The 20193-nt window shown below is 44.6% G+C and overlaps 1 protein-coding gene and 1 pseudogene across 2 annotated transcripts; one reads left to right on the top strand and one right to left on the bottom strand.

The window, feature by feature from the left end:
- Positions 1-7169: 7169 nt before the first annotated feature.
- Positions 7170-18083, top strand: LOC307207885 (uncharacterized protein). Its single transcript, XM_079962160.1, has 2 exons — positions 7170-7429; positions 15874-18083. Exon 2 carries the CDS (start codon positions 15917-15919, stop codon positions 17240-17242), a length of 1326 nt encoding a protein of 441 aa, XP_079818286.1. The 5' UTR covers positions 7170-7429; positions 15874-15916; the 3' UTR covers positions 17243-18083.
- LOC307207788 (nucleic acid dioxygenase ALKBH1 pseudogene) lies at positions 13369-14952 on the bottom strand (annotated as a pseudogene). The gene is made up of 2 exons: positions 14911-14952; positions 13369-14317 (listed from the first exon to the last, which is right to left on the bottom strand). The product of its transcript is annotated as a nucleic acid dioxygenase ALKBH1 pseudogene (transcript).
- Positions 18084-20193: the final 2110 nt, after the last annotated feature.

Below are 20193 nucleotides of genomic sequence, written 5' to 3'. Positions count from 1 at the left end.
ATCAGCCTTCTTTATGGTCCAGCTCTCACTTCCATACATCACTACTGGGAAAACCATAGCTTTAACTATACGGACCTTTGTTGGCAAGGTGATGTCTCTACTTCTCAAGATGCTGTCTAGGCCTGTCATTGCCCTTCTCCCAAGAAGCAGGTGTCTTTTAATTTCGTGGCTGCTGTCACCATCTGCAGTGATCATGGAGCCCAAGAAAGTAAAATCTCTCACTGCCTCCATTTCTTCCCCTTCTATTTGCCAGGAGGTGATGGGACAAGTAGCCATGATCTTCGTTTTTTTGATGTTGAGCTTCAGACCATATTTTGCACTCTCCTCTTTCACCCTCAATAAAAGGTTCTTTAATTCCTCCTCACTTTCTGCCATCAAGGTTGTGTCATCTGCATATCTGAGGTTGTTGATATTTCTTCCGGCAATCTTAATTCCGGCTAGGGATTCATCCAGCCCAGCCTTTCGCATGATGAATTCTGCATATAAGTTAAATAAGCAGGGAGACAAAATGCAGCCTTGTCGTACTCCTTTCCCAATTTTGAACCAGTCAGTTGTTCCATATCCAGTTCTAACTGTAGCTTCTTGTCCCACATAGAGATTTCTCAGGAGACAGATGAGGTGATCAGGCACTCCCATTTCTTTAAGAACTTGCCATAGTTTGCCATGGTCGACACAGTCAAAGGCTTTTGCATAGTCAATGAAGCAGAAGTAAATGTCTTTCTGGAACTCTCTAGCTTTCTCCATAATCCAGTGCATGTTTGCAATTTGGTCTCTGGTTCCTCTGCCTCTTCTAAATCCAGCTTGCACTTCTGGGATGTTAAAAGGTCTGCCTTGGATTCGTATCGAGATCATTCTATCATTTTTGAGATTGCATCCCAGTACAGCTTTTGCCACTCTTTTGTTGACTATGAGGGCCACTCCATTTCTTTTACGGGTTTCTTGCCCACAGTAGTAGATATGATGGTCATCCGAACTGAATTCACCCATTCCCGTCCATTTTAGTTCACTGATGCCCAGGATGTCAATATTTATTCTTGCCATCTCATTTTTGACCACCTCCAACTTACCCATGTTCATGGTTCTTACATTCCAGGTTCCTATGCAATATTTTTCTTTGCAGCATTGGACTTTCCTTTCGCTTCCAGGCATATCCGCAACTGAGCGTCCTTTCGGCTTTGGCCCAGCTGCTTCATCAGCTCTGGATCTACTTGTACTTGCCCTCCGCTCTTCCCCAGTAGCATGTTGGACGCCTTCCGACCTGAGGGGCTCATCTTCCAGCGTCATAACTTTTATATGCCTGTTGTCTTTGTCCATGGAGTTTTCTTGGCAGGGATACTGGAGTGGCTTGCCGGTTCCTCCTCCAGGTGGATCACGTTTGGTCAAAACTCTCCACTATGACCTGTTCATCTTGGGTGCCCTGCTCGGCATAGTTCATAGCTTCTCTGAGTTCTTCAAGCCCCTTCGCCACGGCAAGGCAGTGATCCATGAAGGGGCCATTCTGCATAACTCTTTAAAATGCAGGAACCCTTTCCTTCCTAGCTGCTCACCCTAGCAAATATGGTAATCAATTCTGTGTGTCCCTGCTGAGAGAGATTTCAGGAAAGGAGCTGGTGCAAATATCTCTAAAGAAGTGTGAAGCAGTTGGGGAGTGGCCTTAGCTCAGTAGCAGAGTATCTGGCACCTTGTGGGAGCCACAGTGCCTCATCCCCCTCCCCCTATACTCGAAATTTAAAATTATGAGCACAGATCTCCAGATTGCATCTTTTTCAAACCAATCAAGCCAAATACGCTATTGGCTGAGAACATTCAGGAAGCTTGTACAGAACCTTCCTAAGAACTAGAAACAGGAAGCTGCCTTATACTGTGTAACACAACTTATTGACACTTCCTATTGTCTTGCTGCTTTCTCCCATGGCAACTGCTATTTAGTGCTCAATCAGAGCAAACAGCAATTCGGGTTTTCCCTGGATTGGCCTTTGTTCCAATCTATCACTAAAGAGTGGATTTTCCATGGGAAAGTATCTTGTCAGAGGGAAAACTGCTCCAACCTGCACCTAGAAAGCATGGTTCAAGTGGAAAACTGCTCTAACCCATGCTTTCTAAGCGCAGCACTAGCGGAAGTGTGGACAAGTCTTTAGTCAGACCAAATCTAACTTGAGTTTGTCTATATTGACTGGCAGCAGATCTACAGGGTTTCAGGCAGGTGTTTTCCAAAGCCTTACCCTCCCACAAACATTTAAAAGGCTATAGAATATTAATCATCCAAAGGCTCCAAGCGAACCTCCCTGGGGAGTCACTGCAGAAAAGACCTGTTCTCATGTTGCCACCTAAGGACATATTTCCTCTATCTCCTGACAAAGGTCATCATGCAAGGCGACCAAAGCAGTTTCTGTGCCAAAACCAGGCCTGAACCCTGATAGAAAGGGAGCTACAAAAGCTGCTGCTTCCAAGAGCACCTGGATCTGGCCTTAGATTATTTCTCAGGTTATGTCTGTTTGTTTTAAAAGAGCAAATAAGGTACTTCTGTGTGAACTAACCCACACAGAACATTCACTGTAGACATGCAGGGCAGTCGTACTTTCAGGCTTCCCATTTTGGCATCTGGATGGCCACTATCAGTGCTTTTTTTCTGGGGGAATACAGAGGTGTGCATACCCCTAAACATTTTGTGAATCTAAGTTTGGCCTCATTGAGGGGCAGTATTTCAAAATGAGTAGGGAAATGAGAGTACCCCTAATCATTTTTTTTAAGAAAAAAAGCTCTGGCCGCTATGAGAACAGAATGCTGGACCAGATGGGCCATTGGTCTGATCCAGCAGGACTCTTCTTTTCCAGGCATTCCTAGTGCCTCTACAGAAAGGAGAGATTGGTCAATCACAACTGTTGTCGCTTGCTTGCTATATTGCTTCCATGTATTTCTGCACTTGCATTGCAAAGTGGAGTGGATCTGGAGTGGCAAGGTGATACACGTATATTGAGAGTGTGTGAACATCTCTTTTCATTTGACATATTCCTGCATAGCCAGGGTTATCTGCCAAGGATGCATTAATCTAATGAAATAATGCAAGCCTAGTATCTGCAGCAGAGGTTTGGGAGTGTGCATTTGTGTGGAAAGCATGCAGAGGGAAAAGGAAGCATGGAAATTCCCGCCCCAGATCCATGTGAGTCATTGCCAGTGAGTTCTCTGCTTCTTTTAGTTGTTGCTTAATATTGCTCTCTTTAAGCAACAGCATCCAAAACAGGTTATCAGGGCCCGGTGATTCACATCTTTGCCCACATGGTTTGAAACCCAGAACAAGTTTTGCCGGTCTGGCCTGTGTGAGAGAGTGTAAACACTTAAGAGATCCTAGTCTAGGCACTGATGATGGAATGCATACACTTCAACATTTCTCCAATGAAAATAGGGCAATCTAATTATACATCAGAAGGCTTCTCCCACATTTGATCTCACTATATACATAGATGTCATATGCGCACCTACGTACATTGGTCCCCTTGAGCCAATTACACCACCTTCCACAGATAAATGGAATTTTATTTATAATTTTTCATGATCACATAAACAAAGCAAAACATTGAATTGAACACCTTTACATGGTTCCTTCTGATTACCCCTTACTGCTGCATATTCTATTCCATGTTTTTTCCCTTTCTCTATTTATATCAACATATATTTTACTGCTGGATTTACTCTAAACTTGCTAACGTTCTAACCAGTTTACAATGATTCTTCAAATATTCTACAAACATTTTTCAATCTTCCTTAAATACCCTTTCTTCTTGATCTCTTATTTGACTGGTTAGGCTTGCAATTCTGCATATTCCATCATTTTCATCTACCATTCCTCCGTTGTTGGTACTGCTCCCTTCCTCCATTTCTGGGCATATATTCTTCGGGCTGCTGTAGTTGCATAGAGAAGCAAATTATTTGGGTCTCTGGGACATCTGAGTTACTCCCAAAAGAAAGGAAAAAGTAATAATAGTAGTAGTAGTAGCAGCAGCAGCAGCAGTAGTAATAGAAATTGTGAGAATGATCAGGAACATACCAGACAGTGAATCCTATTGAACTCAGTGAACCACTGACAGTTAGGTCCAGTCGTGGACGACTCAGGGGTTTCTCGCTCTATAGGCCGAGGGAGCCGGCGTTTATCCACAGACAGCTTCCAGGTCATGTGGCCAGCATGACTAAGCTGCTTCTGGTGAACCAGAGCAGTGCACGGAAATGCCGTTTACCTTCCCGCCGGAGTGGTACCTATTTATCTACTTGCACTTTGATGTGCTTTCAACCTGTTAGGTTGGCAGGAACAGGGACTGAACAACGGGAGCTCACCACGTCATGGGGATTCGAACCACCAACCTGATCAGCAAGCCCTAGGCTCTGTGATTCAGACCACAGCACCACCCCCGTAAAAATGCTTTGGATTGCAGTGTAAGGCTGCCCAGTCTTTACCGAGTCACCAGGGAGTAAGCTCCATTTAATACAGTGGGACTTACTTCTGAGTAGATAGTGTAAAGCTCCATTTACAATAAAGGAATAAACGCTTCACATGTTTCCTAAGAAATGGCTGGCAGTTGAAGCATTGCAATTAAAGGATTTATAGGGGATTGGTGACAGTTTCCTTTGAAATTGTACGTAGGACTTTGTATGCCTTAATTTGGCACAGATATTTTATTTTCGTTATAAAAAGAAATATCCCCCCCCCCCAGCTTCACTTTCAATTGGTCTCCAAGACATGGAGAGGGAGAAAAAGGCAAACTGGGACATTCTGGGATCAAATCAGAAGCTTCTGTAATTCCGGGACTGTCCTTGGAAAATTGGAACAATGACAATGATTCCATGGGTTAAATCATTTTCCATGGGACAATTGGGTTAATGACAATGATTCCATGGAATGGAACTGACTGGTTGTCCCTAGACCAGTCTGGATGGGGAAGATTGGAAGAGGAGGAGGGATTGTGCTACAATAACATCAACAGCAGAATACCGTATATCCTTTATTGCCATACTTAAAGACCCAGGTTGAAGTTCTAGGGGCATATGATTCAAAGTCAGGTACATTTCTATTGGGGAAGAGGCATAGCCCATTAGTAGAGCATGTGCTTTGCATGTAAAATGTCCTAGTTTCAATCTCTGGCATCTCTAGGTAGGGCTGAGAATGTCAGAAACCCTGTTGGGAACCCTGAAGAGCTTCTGCCAGTCAAGTGTAGACACCACTAAGCTAGATAGACCAATGGTCTGACTCAGGATAGGACAGCTTCCTATGTCCCATCAGTGGGGATACCACCACCGAATAGATTATTTCTCTAGTCACCAGGCCATGACCCTCTGAGAGCAGCAGGGTCCGAGTCTCTAGAAACAAACAGTTTTGTCTCAATGTAGCCCAGAAGTTCCAGTTCTGATCATAGTTATCTGCATAATATTTGAGAGAGTAGGGTGGGAGAGAATTAGCTCTCCACAAGGTTCCCTCCTCCACCCCACCCCCGGTCTGTCTTTTATCTTCTCTTTTTTCAGAAATTTAACATGTGGAACAAAGCTCACCCCCTCATCAGAATATGCTCCTCTATTTATTTGTTTATTTTGTCCTGGCCTGCATGTATCATTGTACAGTGGAGGACAGGGTTGCAAACGTGATCCGTGCAGGATCTGCTGCGCATGTGCAATGTGCGATTTAGAGCTTCTGCGCATGCGCAACCGCCAAAACCTGGAAGTATTTCCGGGTTTTGGCGGTCCGTAACCCGAAAAGACGCAACTTGAAGCATCTGTAACCCGAGGTATGACTGTACAGTACTGCATGTGTGTGGTCATGTATTTAAACTCTGGTTAGCAAAGCACAGAGATTTACAAGTGTGTGTGTGTGTGTGTGTGTGTAGACAGTGGTGGAGGAAGAGGGGTGCGGGGGGAGTGCACCGCCCCAGGCAACGCGATCCCAATGGGGTGCCATCGCGGCTGCCCCACCTGCCCACACTGGGCACCACGCCCCCACAGGCGCCACGCCACAGCCCCAGGATGCACACCAGCCCTGCCCTGTCTGCTCTCCGCCCCCGGTGAGGGAGCATGAAACTCCACCACTATGTGTGGATTGTATTGTATTGCTTAAAAGTCATTGAGCACCAGCTTAGAGAAAAATCATCTCACCCCTCCGCCACACCTTGTCCTGTTTTGCCAGAACAAAGATGGCAACCTTATCATTAGCACACTCTGGACACTTAATCAGAAACAGACTGGCAGCTAGCCAAGATGTTTAAGAGTTTCACCCTTCTGAGGGCAAGAAATCCTAGGATTGTGATTAAAAGTTCTCTGTCACTCTAGAACCACAACTCTGCTCTTAAAAAAGAGCCAGACTTTGTGTGTGTGTGTGTTAAGTGATTGGGAAATGCATAGAAAAGTATGGGATGAACGAATAACCCATGGGAACACTTAGAAACAGCCCAGAAGCAAATAAGCTTGGACACAGGAAAAATGCTCATTATCATATAAGCACCCTGCAAAGAAATCAGAACAAAGGCTCCATAAACAGGCCATCTGGAGAAAGTCCCAAGAACTGAAAATATGACCCCCCCCCCATTCAGCTGGTCCCAGTCAACAATCTAGCATCTGTGTGGATGCTTCTGAATGGTTTGAAATCTCCTCCCAGTTTATTTATAAATAATATTTATAGACTGCACCTTGTCCAAAATGTAATTTGAAGGTGTAACTCGGTGACAGACCTGAATCTGGCATGTTGCAGTCATTTAATCTGTGGGTTTCCAGAACATGAGAACCACTTTCATCCTTTGGTAATATGTTATTACCTAACAGCACTTCTTATTTGCGTGGATCAAGCTTCAGTTCATTCACCCAAATTGAGCTCATTACTGGTTCCAAACAGCTGCTCAGGACAGGCAGGCTGACACCTGGATCAGATGAAAAGGAGAGAGGGAGAGATCAGGAGGATGTGAACTGCACACTGAAAGCTCTCCCATCTAATTCAGTTCATGATGCCAAGGTATGTCTCTTCTCTCTCCCTTTTCTGGGTCAACATCGCAGTCAGATGGTGAATCACAGCTAGACTTTCCTTCAAAGAACAGCAGATTATGATCTCCTTTCCTCAGCCACTTGTTAGGCTTGTTATTCCACTAAACTCAAACTTTACATCATGCTAGCTGTTCCTGCTAAAATATTTTGCATACTGTGATGCGTCTCTGGATCTTCTCATCTCTTACTTTTCTCCTGCTATGAACAAGACAAGACATCAGACTATTGGCTGATGGTCTTATACATATTTTGGGGATAGATTGGAAGAGCTGGGGATTCTTTGCATTAACTTTTCTTTTTTTTTGAAACATGCTTGCTCTGGCGGATTTTCTGGTTTTTTATTTGTAGGGTGAAAAGGAGGAGGGAAATAGACAATTGGCACTTTCCTGTGTGAGTGACCTGAAGACAAAAGCAGGTACTGTGTCCCATTTTACCTTTGTCTTGTTGTGCTAAATGGTGCTAAATGTGCTAAATAATTATGCTCCTTGGTGGTCTCTGAAAAACATTTTTAAAAATGTGCTTTGCTTAATGGTAGTAAGATTTTAATAATATATGTAGGAAGTACATAAACCTGGATCTTTCAGAAGACATTAGGAGTTACTTGAAGCTGTTTGGAGGGTTTTATCTTTGGCTGATGACTTTTCTCTTCTCCGGTAATTTCTGTTTTTACTGATATTTTTTATTAATTAATTAATTTTGCTTATGTCCTGCTGCTATGCATGTTATAGAACTGAGGTCTTTGTGTGTGTCTCATCTGCTTACTTATTTAGTATAAATGTGATCCTTTACAACCTCTGTGCTACTGACTCTCAAACTATGGGATTGTTGAAATATATACAGTGGAACCTCAGGTTGCGGACGTAATCCATGATAGGGGAATGTCTGCAACCCGCAGCGTTCGCATCCTGAAGCACTGCGCCGGCGCGGGCACGATTTGGCACTTATGTGCATGCGCGAGCTGCGAAACCTGGAAGTAACCCTTTCCGGTACTTCTGGGTTTCCTGCGGTCTGCAGTCCAAAAATGCATAACCTGAAGCATCCGTATCATGAGGTTTGACTGTACAAATACATACAACAAAAATTAGTCTATTTGAGTCATGCCACTAGACCCAGTTTTTTAAACCAATGCGGACTAAAGTTGCTTCTGCCCCCCCCCCCCCGATTACGAGCCCTGAAGCTTAAGCTTCATTAGTTTGATAGTAGATCCACTTGTGTGTGTGAGAGAGAGTGTGTGTAGATAGAGGATAGATAGATAGATTATAGAAAAATTATTATATTTCTATTATTTATCCCAACAAAATATATAAAAACACAGTAAAAGCTCAAACATCAAAAACTTCCCTGTACCAGTGGCTGCCTTCAGATGTCTTCTAAAAGTTGTGTAATTCTTTATCTCCTTCACATCTGATGGGAGGATGTTCCACAAGGTGGGTGCCACTATGAATAAGGCCCTCTGCCTGGTTCATAGCTGTCAACTTTTCCCTTTTTTAAAGGGAAATTCCCTTATTCCGAATAGGATTCCTTGCAAGAAAAGGGAAAAGTTGACAGCTATGGCCTGGTTCCCTGTAGCTTCACTTCTCGCAGTTAGGGAACCACCAGAAGGCCCTTAGAGTTGGATCTCAGTGTCTGGGCTGAACAATGGGGGCGCAGACACCCCTTCAGGTATATGGGGCCAAGGCTGTTCAGGGCTTTAAAGGTCAGTACCAACACTTTGAATTGTGCACAGAAATGTACATGCGCTTCAATATTTCTCTGATGAAAATAAGGACATCCCATTCCATAATGATAATTTTACTATTTATTCCCCACACATCTTATTGGGTTGCCCCAGCACTCTGGGCAGCTTCCAACATATATAAAAACATAATAAAACATTAAAATTTAAATACCTTCCCAATACAGGATTACCTTCAGACGGCTTGGGGGTTGGATAACTCCATATACTCCAACATTTCTCCAGTGAAAATAGGGACATCCTAAGGGAAAGCGGGACATTCCAGGATCAAATCAGAAACCAGGACAGCTTCTCTAAATGAGGGATGTCCCTGGAAAATGGGGACTATTGGAGTGTCTGAATGTACTGGGAGCCAATGTAGATCCTTTAGGCTTGTTGTTCTATGGTCCTGGCAGCTGCTCCCAGTCACCAGTCTAGCTGATGCATTCTGGATTGTAGTTTCCAAGCCATCTTCAAAGATAGCCCCACATAGAGCACATTGCAGTAGTCCGATAACCAGAGCGTATACCACTCTGGCGAGACAGGGTGCAGGCAGGTAGGGTCTCAGCCATTGTGCCAGGTGAAACTAGTAGACAGCTACCCTGGACACATAATTAACCTGAGCTTCCATGGACAGCTACATGGGTGTAACTAATGGGGTGCAGGGGGCAGCCCCCCGCCCCCAGGTCAAGTAAAACTACGGTATCTAACTGAACAATCACGTTCCCCTTAACCAAGCCCTGTCCGCCCAACAAAAATCCTGGCTACACCCATGGACAGCTAAGTCCAAAATGACTCCAAGGCTGTGCACAGTTATTCAGGACCAGGGAGTCCCCCACACCTACCCATCCTGTGTCCCCCAGAAACAGTCCTACCATCCATCCTCCAACCGCATCCAGTCACTCACTGGTTGCGATTTAAACAAGAGGTAGAGCTGGGTACCATCCACATATTGGTAAATACCCAGTCCAAACCCCTGATGATCTCCCTCAGTGGTTTCATATAGATGTTGAAAAGTATGGGGTAGAGTACGAAGCCCTGAGGCACCCCACAAGTGAGTGCCCAGGGGTCCAAACACTCATCCCCCTACACCACTTTCTGGACATGGCCCAGAAGGAAGGAGCCTAGGTTGATGGTATCAAAAGGTGCTGAGATCCAGCAGAACTAGGAAACAGCTTTCACCTTTGTCCCTAGCCCGCTGGAGATCATCTGCTAGGCAGTTTCAGTCCCATGATGGCGCCTGAATACTGATTGGAAGGGATCCAAATGGTCCACATCCCTCAGACGCGCCTGGAGTTGTTCTGTGACTATCTGCTCAGTCACCTTGCCCAGAAACGGAAGATTTGAGACTGAGCAATAATTGGCTATAATGGCCAGGTCCAAATCAGGGCAGAAGAAGGGGTGGGGTGGGGCAGACCGCCCCAGGTGTCTTCGCTGAGGGTCCCAAGCCTACCCTGAGCTGCCGGGGGAAGGAGGAGGAGCTGCGCCACTTTGCCAGCAGCATTCCCCCCCTTCCCCTTCATTTTGACAGCTTGAGGGAGGCTTGGGAGTTGCGACAGGAGGTGTGCCAAATGTCCACCATTGGTGGCTCACTCTGCCCCCAGCTGCAGGGCACACATGCCACTACATGCACCCAAGCAGCTATCCTGCGCCATGGAGGGCACCCTCTGCGCCCCGCGCCCCTCGGAAGCACGCCTGCCCTGGGCAGCGCGGGCATATGCTCCACCACTGGTCCAAATATGGTTTTTAAAGAAGCAGTTTAATTATATAATTTGTGTGTGCATGCTATAGTATATATTGGTGGTGCACAATGAGATAGTTAAACTTTATGAAAAGTATAAAATCATAAATTGCAGAACAAATTACCAATGCTGAAACAAATTAATTCTCTAAAAATGTTAGATTAAAGCTCTCTTGCTGTTGTTGTTTTTTTAAGGAAGGCTCACACCTGTATTATGGAATAGGAGGGCACAGTGAGCCATAGACACAATTGCACCTGAGTGCCGTCTATGGCTCTGTGGAGTTCTGGCAGCTCTCGTGTTTATTGGGGAGCTCCAGGCAAGGATAAAGGCTTGGAAACAGCTGGAGTGCAAGGGGTGCAATATCTGTTACAGGTGTGACTGCCCAAACATGTAAAAGCATACAGCATCATATGATTGTGCCTGCTATTGTGACAAAGAAGGCCTACTTTGCTGCGTTCACTAAATCCTCAAGTAGCTGCCCAGTAGAGCCTTTCCCTGTAGCACAAGGTTTGCTTTCATCTACTCCATTGAACCCAGCTTTGGAGCCCTTGGAAGCCTGCTGAGACACTTTAGCAAGAAGGGCGGGGCAGGGGGGGTGGTGGAGAGAGAGATGCTCTATTCCATTCTTACTTAAAGGCAAATAACATAATTTCCATTTTCTGAAACAGTATAGGAACTGAACCATGGCCATCTTTCAAAACTTTCCCTTCTCCAAATTTTGCAGTGTAGTTCTCCAGCCAAGCTCTGTGCACAAATTTGCGTAGACTAAAGTACACATTAAAAATACACATATTTGTGAAAATATCACATGAAAATGCATTATGTTAGACCACATTTGACTCCTTGTTGCAGAAGAAAGGCTTTTTGGTTTGGGATGGTCTTTACTGAGCATTTCTCCCCAAAAACAGCTTATGGAGAATAAGTTGAGGGGAGTCAGGGATGGAACTTGGACTTCCCATTCCTCTCCCTCCCATCAAATAAAACAAGTCTTCAGCTAGTATTTAAGAGAATCTGCTCTACATTTAATCTGGAGAAGAGACATTTTAGAGGCAAGACAACAGCCACCTTTAAATATTTAAATATTTTAAGATGGAGTCAGCTTTTCTCTTGCTCAGGAGGGGAAACTTGAACCAAGAACTAGGATCTCAGCTAAACTTTATGGCACGACCTTAAGAAGTGCATCCCCCACTGACCTCCAACTCTGAGCAGGTATACAATGGACCACGAAGCCTTTCAGGTTTCTGCCAGTCTTTATGGGCGGCAAAACTCTTTGCTGCAACCAACTAACATGATTACCTCTCTGTACAGTTTTATCGCTTATATACAGTGGTACCTCTAGTTACAAACGCCTCAGGTTACAAACGCTTCAGGTTACAAACTCCACTAACCTGGAAGAGTTATCTCAAGTTGAGAACTTTGCCCCAGGATGAGAATGGAAATTGTGTGCCGGCGGCGCAGTGGCAGCAAGAGGCCCTATTAGCGAAAGCACGTCTCTAGTTAAGAACAGTTTCAGGTTAAGAATGGACCTCTGGAACTAATTAAGATGTGGTACCTCTAGTTACGAACCTAATTTATTCCAGAGGCCACCAGCACACGATTTCCATTCTCATCCTGGGTCAAAGTTCTCAACTCAAGGTAACTCTTCCAGGTTAGCGGAGTTTGTAACCTGAGGCGTTTGTAACTCGAGGTACCACTGTACTGCCGTTTATCAAAAGACCACAGGGCGGTTTACATTACAACATAGGTTTCCAAGCTCCCCACCACCTGAGATGGGCTACTTGAAAACTGCTGGGGGTCTTGGCAGACTACCTACCATATTTTTCGCTCTATAAGATGCACCTGACCATAAGGAAAACAAGAAAAAAAATATTCTGAATCAAATGTTGTTGAAGAAGGAGGAGGAGGGAGGATCAGGCTAAAGCATCACGACAAGAGTGATCTTATGAAGTGAATGAAGGCTGCGCAGCTCTCCCTCTTGCTGTTCTGGCTTCAGCGAAAGCAACGCAAAGCCTTTTCAGCAAAGCGGGACAAGCAAGAGGGAGAGCTGCGCAGCCTGCGTTCACTTCATAAGACGCACACACACTTCCCCTTACTTTTTAGGAGGAAAAAAAGTGCATCTTATAGAGCGAAAAATATGGTAATTGTTTTCTGCCTGCTGTAGCAATGTGCTGCAGTAGATGCTGTATGCTTTTACATTTTATTTTTATTGCTTGCTTCATGTATAGAGCATTTTATTGGAATACAGTTTGAGTCCACCTTGTCAGGAAACAGCACTAACACGCCTTTGTCATGTGCACCCAGTATATGTATACTGATGCCCTGATATAGCAGGCGTGATATTTCCAGCCCAAGGGCCACATTTCCTACTGGGCAGCCTTCTGGGGGCCACATGCCAGTGGTGGGCAGAGCCAGAAGCAAAAGCAAGTAGAGCAATTGATGTAAATGTTGCCTTTGTATAACAGGCTAACATCTTCACACTCACCCATTCCTCTCCACTCAGTCTAGTAAGAGGCATTGCCAGAGTTTCCAGCACACATTTGAGCCTGGCAAAGACATTCAAGGATACTGTGAAGCAGGGTCAGTAGGGAGTGTGGCAGGGGAGTGGGTGTGATATGATGAGAATCTTTTCTTTCCCCAAGGAATGTATATTATATTCAGACAGTGTTAACCAAAGCACCGGAGTGGCATTCTTTGGTTGTGTGACCTTGGGAGAAAACACAACACAAGTGGTCTTTTGGCCCGAGCCATGTACTCTGCCCACAAAGTCCAAAACATTTTTTATACATCCAATGAGTATGTTGCTGTTTTAGTTGCTGCTCCATATGGCCAGGCTGCTCCTGGGTTGTTACCAACACAGTCTATGTTGAAGGAAGGGGAAACTGCAGGTTTCAGCTGTCTTTACCAGACTTGTGCTTTTTTTATTTTGCTGTGCTCCTCATGATAAGAGCCTAGGGAGGAAACATCCTGGCTTCACTTGGGAAGCTCTGACCTTCAGCTGGTACCTGCCTGACAATCATGTTGATATGGGATGCTTGCAGATATTTGGCACAGACCTGCTTGTCCTCTTGAGAGCAGGCCTCCATAACAGAGTCTTCAGGAAGGTCAGCTGAGAGAGGCAGCTCCAGACAAGAAGGCAAGGGCTTCCCCTCCAGGTTGGGCAGAATCCTGGGGCATACACGGTACAGCAGGCGGCTGTAGCCGGACATGATCATCATGTCCCCGCTGTGCATGAACATGGCCACAGGGGCTTCATCTCGTTTCAGCCCACCTAACAAAAATATGGATGACTGTCCAAAACTGAATGATAGAAGTGGCTGAAAACAGTCCAATTTGGACTAATCCACATGAATTCCCAGAGATGAATCAAAGTGATGGTAGTTCAGAATCCCTGCTTCCCCTTGGAAATGTGGAAAACTACAAGCTTTAGCCCCTTGCTCCGAGAGGAAAGCCAAGTCAGATGGAAAGGGGGCGTAGTGGTTGGCTGAATATTTATTTGTATTCCATTTATAATGGTGACACAAAGTCACCCAGCAAAGCTTTTCCAGTAAAGTTTTTGAGGGCCATTTGCTTGAACTTTTGTTTCGCAACTGATGCTGACTGATGCTGAGATCAGCAGTCTCCGTAGAAGACAAGCGCATATCCAAATTGCACACATTAGGCTTCTGGGTGTACGTCTTCAGGCACTGCTTCACCCAGTGATGCTGGCAGCCTGGAATGAAGGGATCTGGGATAAATATAACCCCATGGCAGTTATTGAGACCATAGGCTTTCCATTGGCTGGACGCAGTCTTGCTCTGTAAGCGTTGTGATCACTTACTGAAGAAAAACTCAAGGGAGAACTGACAATCTGAGGAGTTAGTCAATAATTCCATACCTCAGTACACCTTTTATGGGTGTCTGGCCTTTTGTTGTTGTTGTTTAGCTGTTTAATCGACTCTTCGTGACCCCCTGGACCAGAGCACGCCAGGCACTCCTGTCTTCCACTGCCTCCCGCAGTTTGGTCAAACTCATGTTCATAGCTTCGAGAATGCTGTCCAACCATCTCGTCCTCTGCCGTCCCCTTCTCCTTGCGCCCTCCATCTTTCCCAGCATCAGGGTCTTTTCCAGGGAGTCTTCTCTTCTCATGAGGTGGCCAAAGTATTGGAGTCTCAGCTTCAGGATCTGTCCTTCCAGTGAGCACTCAGGGCTGATTTCCTTAAGAATGGATAGGTTTGATCTTCTTGCAGTCCATGTGACTCTCAAGAGTCTCCTCCAGCACCATAATTCAAAAGCATCCATTCTTTGGCGATCAGCCTTCTTTATGGTCCAGCTCTCACTTCCATACATCACTACTGGGAAAACCATAGCTTTTACTATACGGACCTTTGTTGGCAAGGTGATGTCTCTGCTTTTTAAGATGCTGTCTAGGTGTCTGGCCTACCCACCCCTAAAAAAACTCACCCCCAGCTCTGCCACGGGAGAAGCCTTCCCAACTGCATCCATCTGGCATTCCTGCTCAGCAGCAAAAAAAAAAAAAAAAAGGATGGTGAGAATCTTAAAGGACAAACAGAGAGGCTTGGAGGTCTGCATTCAGCCTCTAGGCTTCAGGTTCTCCACCCCTGCTATAGAGCTTTAGAAGTATTTTTTTTAATACTGAGCTCAATTCATATACACCTAGCTATGCAGATGATGTAGCATATATTCTTGTTGCATATATGACACTATATTTGAAGAATGCATGTTTTGACATACCCATATTTAAGAACTGGCAATATATTTATTTACTGTCAGATTGTTTGATGCCTTTTGTTGTAGTATGAAATTAAATGGAGCTGTGTCAATAACCACAAACAGATTTCCCTGCCTCACCTTTGTGAATTAGTCATATCTGCAGTGAATTATTAATATTTGCATATTTCTCCCTGTTCTGGTCTCTTGTATAGAAAAAAAAAATTCCATCACAATAATTAAGTTTTAAAGCTTTACTTCAGAAACTTGATTTAAATGTTATGAAAACAGTAATTGATACATTGTCTCAGTTATACATTTCCCTTCTTAAATGCACTGGTCCCAGTATAAGGCTCTAGAACATCTCAAACCAGGTTTTCCAGCTAAAAATAAATGAACTTTGTCCCGTTCTGTTTCCTGCTTGCTTGCATCTTCGGCAACACCCAGAGAAGATCTGTGTCAGCTTGCAACAACTCTGTGACTCCGAATGGGCTACTTCATAAACCTAAATAAACATTATGAAATTCTATCCAAAGATCCATGGCCAGTCACACTTCTAGCCCATGGAATATATTGCAATGGAAAAATACAAGCTCTCATCATGTGTTCATAGATTTTTCACAGTAACTTAAAATACAATAAAATTACTATTTTATGTAACATTAAAAAACTTCAACAACCTTCTCTCTGTTGCAGGCTCAGCAGTGGAACAGATGCTGGTGTGGATCTCAAGCTGGAAATGATGTTCCGTTTTCGAAGAAGAACTTTTTTAGCTACAGGGGTATGTCTGCTGGCTCTTGCCTCTATACTAACACTTTCCTACTACCGGATACAGAAATACTCTTTACTACCCAAACTTGTTGCACAGAAAGAAAAAGACCTCTGCAAAGGATGGGTCACCAATAACTCAATCTCTGCTTTGAGTGACAACAGATCTTTTATCATCACTCCATACTTCGATGACAGGGTGGAAAAGCAGACTCGGGTGATTGGGATTGTACATCACAAGGAAGTTAAGGACCACTATTGCTGGTTTTGTTGCCCAGCTGATGATGTGGCCTTTATCTCTAAGGCTACAATAGAGTTCCACTTGGATCGTTTCGGATTTCCATATGTGGTCACAGACTTGATTTGTTTGGAACCCTCACACTGTGAGCCTCGTTACATGGCATTGCAGTCATCTGGCAAAGGATCTGACAGTGGCATGTCACCACGGTTTGAAATAAAAAATCGCCAGCGACAGAGCACTTTGGTGGACTTCACAGTGTGCATCTCCACCATGTTTGGAGACTATAACAACGTCCTCCAGTTCGTGCAGAGCATGGAAATGTATAAATTCCTTGGAGTGCAGAAGGTGGTGATCTATAAGAACAGCTGCAGCCAGTTGATGGAGAAAGTCCTTCAATTCTATGTGGTGGAAGGTACTGTGGAGGTGGTGCCCTGGCCAATCACATCCTATCTCAGTGTTTCTAATGAATGGCATTTCACGAATGATGGGACCAAAATTGGCTACTATGGACAAATCGCTGCTCTGAATGACTGTGTCTACCGGAATATGTACAGGAGCAGGTATGTTCTGCTGAATGACATTGATGAAATTATTCTTCCTGTTCAACATATGGATTGGAAAACCTTGATGCAAAACCTTGAGAAACAAAATCCGGAGATTGGTATCTTCCTCTTTGAGAACCACGTTTTCCCAAATAATGTCTTCACCTTCCCCCCTGTTCATGTTCCACATTCTTGGAATATGGTACCTGGAGTCAACATCCTGCAGCATGTCCTCCGAGAACCAAACAAGAAAGAGATCATAAACCCAAGGAAAATGATTGTTGATCCGAGGAAAGTGGTTCAGACGTCTGTTCACTCTGTCCTTCAGGGGATCGGAGGCAGTGTGGAAGTCCCTGCAGATGTTGCAATTGTCTTCCACTGTCGGTCTCCTTTTCAACCGGATTTGCCCAGGGAATCCCTGATCAAGGACACAACACTCTGGAGATATAACACATCACTAATAGGCAGAGTTAACAAAGTGCTACAGAAGATACCATTTGAAGTGGTGAAGTAGTAAACACAGGAAACATTACTGATATTTCCCTTGGGAGGTTCACCCAAAAAGTATTTGGGAGCAAGTTGTACAGGATGAATTTCCAATGCATGTTCAAGAGAGGAGTATCATGAATTCAAAAGGAACATGTTTGTTCTTGACTTTCTTGAGAATGTGATTCAGGGAGCTATAGAAAAAGTGATGGCATAATTTGTCATGCATTGCAAAAGTGCACTAGATATGGGAAATAATGGGTCAGAGACCCAGTGGTTGGTCTATGTCAGCATCCCATCTATGATAGCAGCAAGATTTTTCTGAGGTCATGGACCAAAGTCAAGGGTAGCCATCAAAGGCACCATCCTTTTTGCACTAGCAACAATTTTAAGGATTAGGGTTATATTCACTTTTAGTTCTGCTCAGAATAGACCCATTGTAAAGAATGAACATGACTAAGTGAGATCCATTAATTTCAATGGGTCTCCTCCAAGTGCAACTTACAGTAGTTGAATATGACCCATCCTTGATGAAGGATCTGTTTAACTCATCCAGTACTGTGTGTAGTCTGTATATAAATATATCAGATATAAATATAAATATCAGTGCCATACGTGCATATCATATATATAATTGCAGAATGCATCTGTTCAAAATTCCAGCTGATCGTGCCCTTTTCTAGGTTATTCCATTCTGTCCATCTTCCCAGTATTCCATGGTCCATGAGTACACAGTCCTTGTGGTTCTCCCAAATGAGCTGCTACCTCCTACTTTTATATGGGTGAAAATCTTGGCTACACAAGAAATGGCATGCACAGGCTGAATGATGGAAAAATAAAGAATAATACATCTAACACACAAAGAAAAAGGTGATGCGAACTCTTTACCACTTAGATGAATTCTACAATCAGCATATTATATAGTTGTAGAAAAATTGTCACCTGCAAATTGAGCAGATTTGCAGGTTTGATATTATATTCATTACATAATTTATTTCTAGTTTGACCTGTTAAGGAAGCAGCATGATACTATTCCAGAACCTTGTGTCAAGACCTACTGAGCATCTTAATCAGCTGCTCCCATGACTGTTTTGGTAGGCACTGCCTACACCTCCACACCCCCTGCCATGCAAATCCTTTAAACTACTGGGGGCTAGAAACATATTTCTTCTCAAACAACAGCAGAGATTCTGAGGCAGCGAATTTCTGGACCCAGTACAGTGGTACCTCAGGTTACATATGCTTCAGGTTACATACGCTTCAGGTTACAGACTCCGCTAACCCAGAAATATTACCTTGGGTTAAGAACTTTGCTTCAGGATGAGAACAGAAATCGTGCTCCAGCAGCGCGGCAGCAGCGGGTGGCCCCATTAGCTAAAGTGGTGCTTCAGGTTAAGAACAGTTTCAGGTTAAGTACGGACCTCCGGAACGAATTAAGTACTTAACCCGAGGTGCCACTGTACTGTTCTGTTCTACCACAGACTTCCTCAGCTCAACATTACACACTGTATCCATCTGTGTTCTAGTCATGGAAATTAATGTATATTTATGACCATCAGTTTCAGTTTCCCCTTGAAACCTTGCATCGGGCAGGAACAGGGACATGCGCACAGCATGGAGGGTTCATGAGGCGGCACTGTGCCCCCTGACCACCTGTGTAGGGGGAAGCCCAGCCGGCCAACATGGCCCTTGGCATGCGACCCCCCCCCCCATGAGGGGGCTGGAGATGTGGCAGTGAGGCTAGGCCAGGCTCTGAGGCCCAGAGTTTCCGGGTGACAGGTGGGGGGGGGATTCCTGCGTGGAGGCACCTGTTTTGCACCCCCTCACAATCGTGCACCTGGGGCTATGGCTTCCCTGCCTCCCCCCTTTGCCCCTGCTACCAGCCTTCTTCAACCTGATGCCCTCCAGATGTTTTTTGCCACAGGTCCCATTGGCCTCAACCAGCCCCAAGCCACATATTAACTGCAGTCTGCCTTTTTGTAATGCAGTTGATGAAAATACTTTCAGCACAATCCTTGTTGTTTAGTCGTTTAGTTGTGTCCGACTCTTCGTGACCCCATGGACTAGAGCACGCCAGGCACTCCTGTCTTCCACAGCCTCCTGCAGTTTGGTCAAACTCATGCTGGTAGCTTCGAGGACACTGTCTAACCATCTCGTCCTCTGTCGTCCCCTTCTCCTTGTGCTCTCCTTGTGCAATCCTACTTGTGTTTATTTGGAAATAAGAGCCATTGTGTTTAAGGTGGCTTACTGCCTAGCAAGTCTGTTAGGGATTGTGGTCCTACTCATATAGATACTGTACCTTCCATTCTAGTTCTGTCCTAAGGACTGATGGTTTCTTTTAAATTTCCTGTTAGCCAGAGAAGTGAGAACTTCAGGATGGAGATTATAGCCAAGCAATGTGGCATTTTTTTTTTTATTTTTTTTGCAGTTGCTGCAAGAAATAAGAAAACCAAGAGAGGCTTTCCTAAAGCTGAATGCAGTTCAGTGGGCTCTCTGAATTGCATATCATACAACTACCATGTTGTATGGCTTCTGAATTCTGCTTTTGAGGTGCATGGTTGACCTATGTTTAGCACTCCTTGTTAAGATTGCACTCTTACCATCATTAAGGTGGGACTGACATCTTATTTGGTACCATAGAATTGGAGAGGGTCTTGTTTGATGCAAGAAATGATGGCTATGCTCTGCCTGCACAGTCGGGCAATACTGAATACCAGCTGCTGGAAACCACAGGGCAGGAGAGTGCTCTTGTGTTCGAATCCTGCGTGTGGGTTTCCTACAGGCATCTGGTTCGCCACTGTAAGAACTGGATGCTGGACTAGATGGGCCACTGGCCTGATCCAGCAAGCTCTTCTTCGGTTGTCAAGTTATGAAGGGAGGCACAAAGGGTGGGGAGGCCTCCAACTCAGGGATCACATAACTCAGGGGTCCCCAGCCTTTTTGGGGCCTGTTGGCACAATTGGAAAGTTTTCTGTGGGT

Source organism: Podarcis cretensis, assembly GCF_951804945.1.
Source record: "Podarcis cretensis genome assembly, chromosome: Z".
Classification (NCBI taxonomy): Eukaryota; Metazoa; Chordata; class Lepidosauria; order Squamata; family Lacertidae; genus Podarcis; species Podarcis cretensis.
Note: the sequence above shows the minus strand (reverse complement) of the source record. Positions and strands in the feature narration are given on the sequence as shown.

Excerpts from the sequence above, each read along its gene's own strand:
- LOC307207885 (XM_079962160.1), top strand. The coding sequence starts at position 15,917 with ATGATGTTCCGTTTTCGAAGAAGAACTTTTTTAGCTACAGGGGTATGT.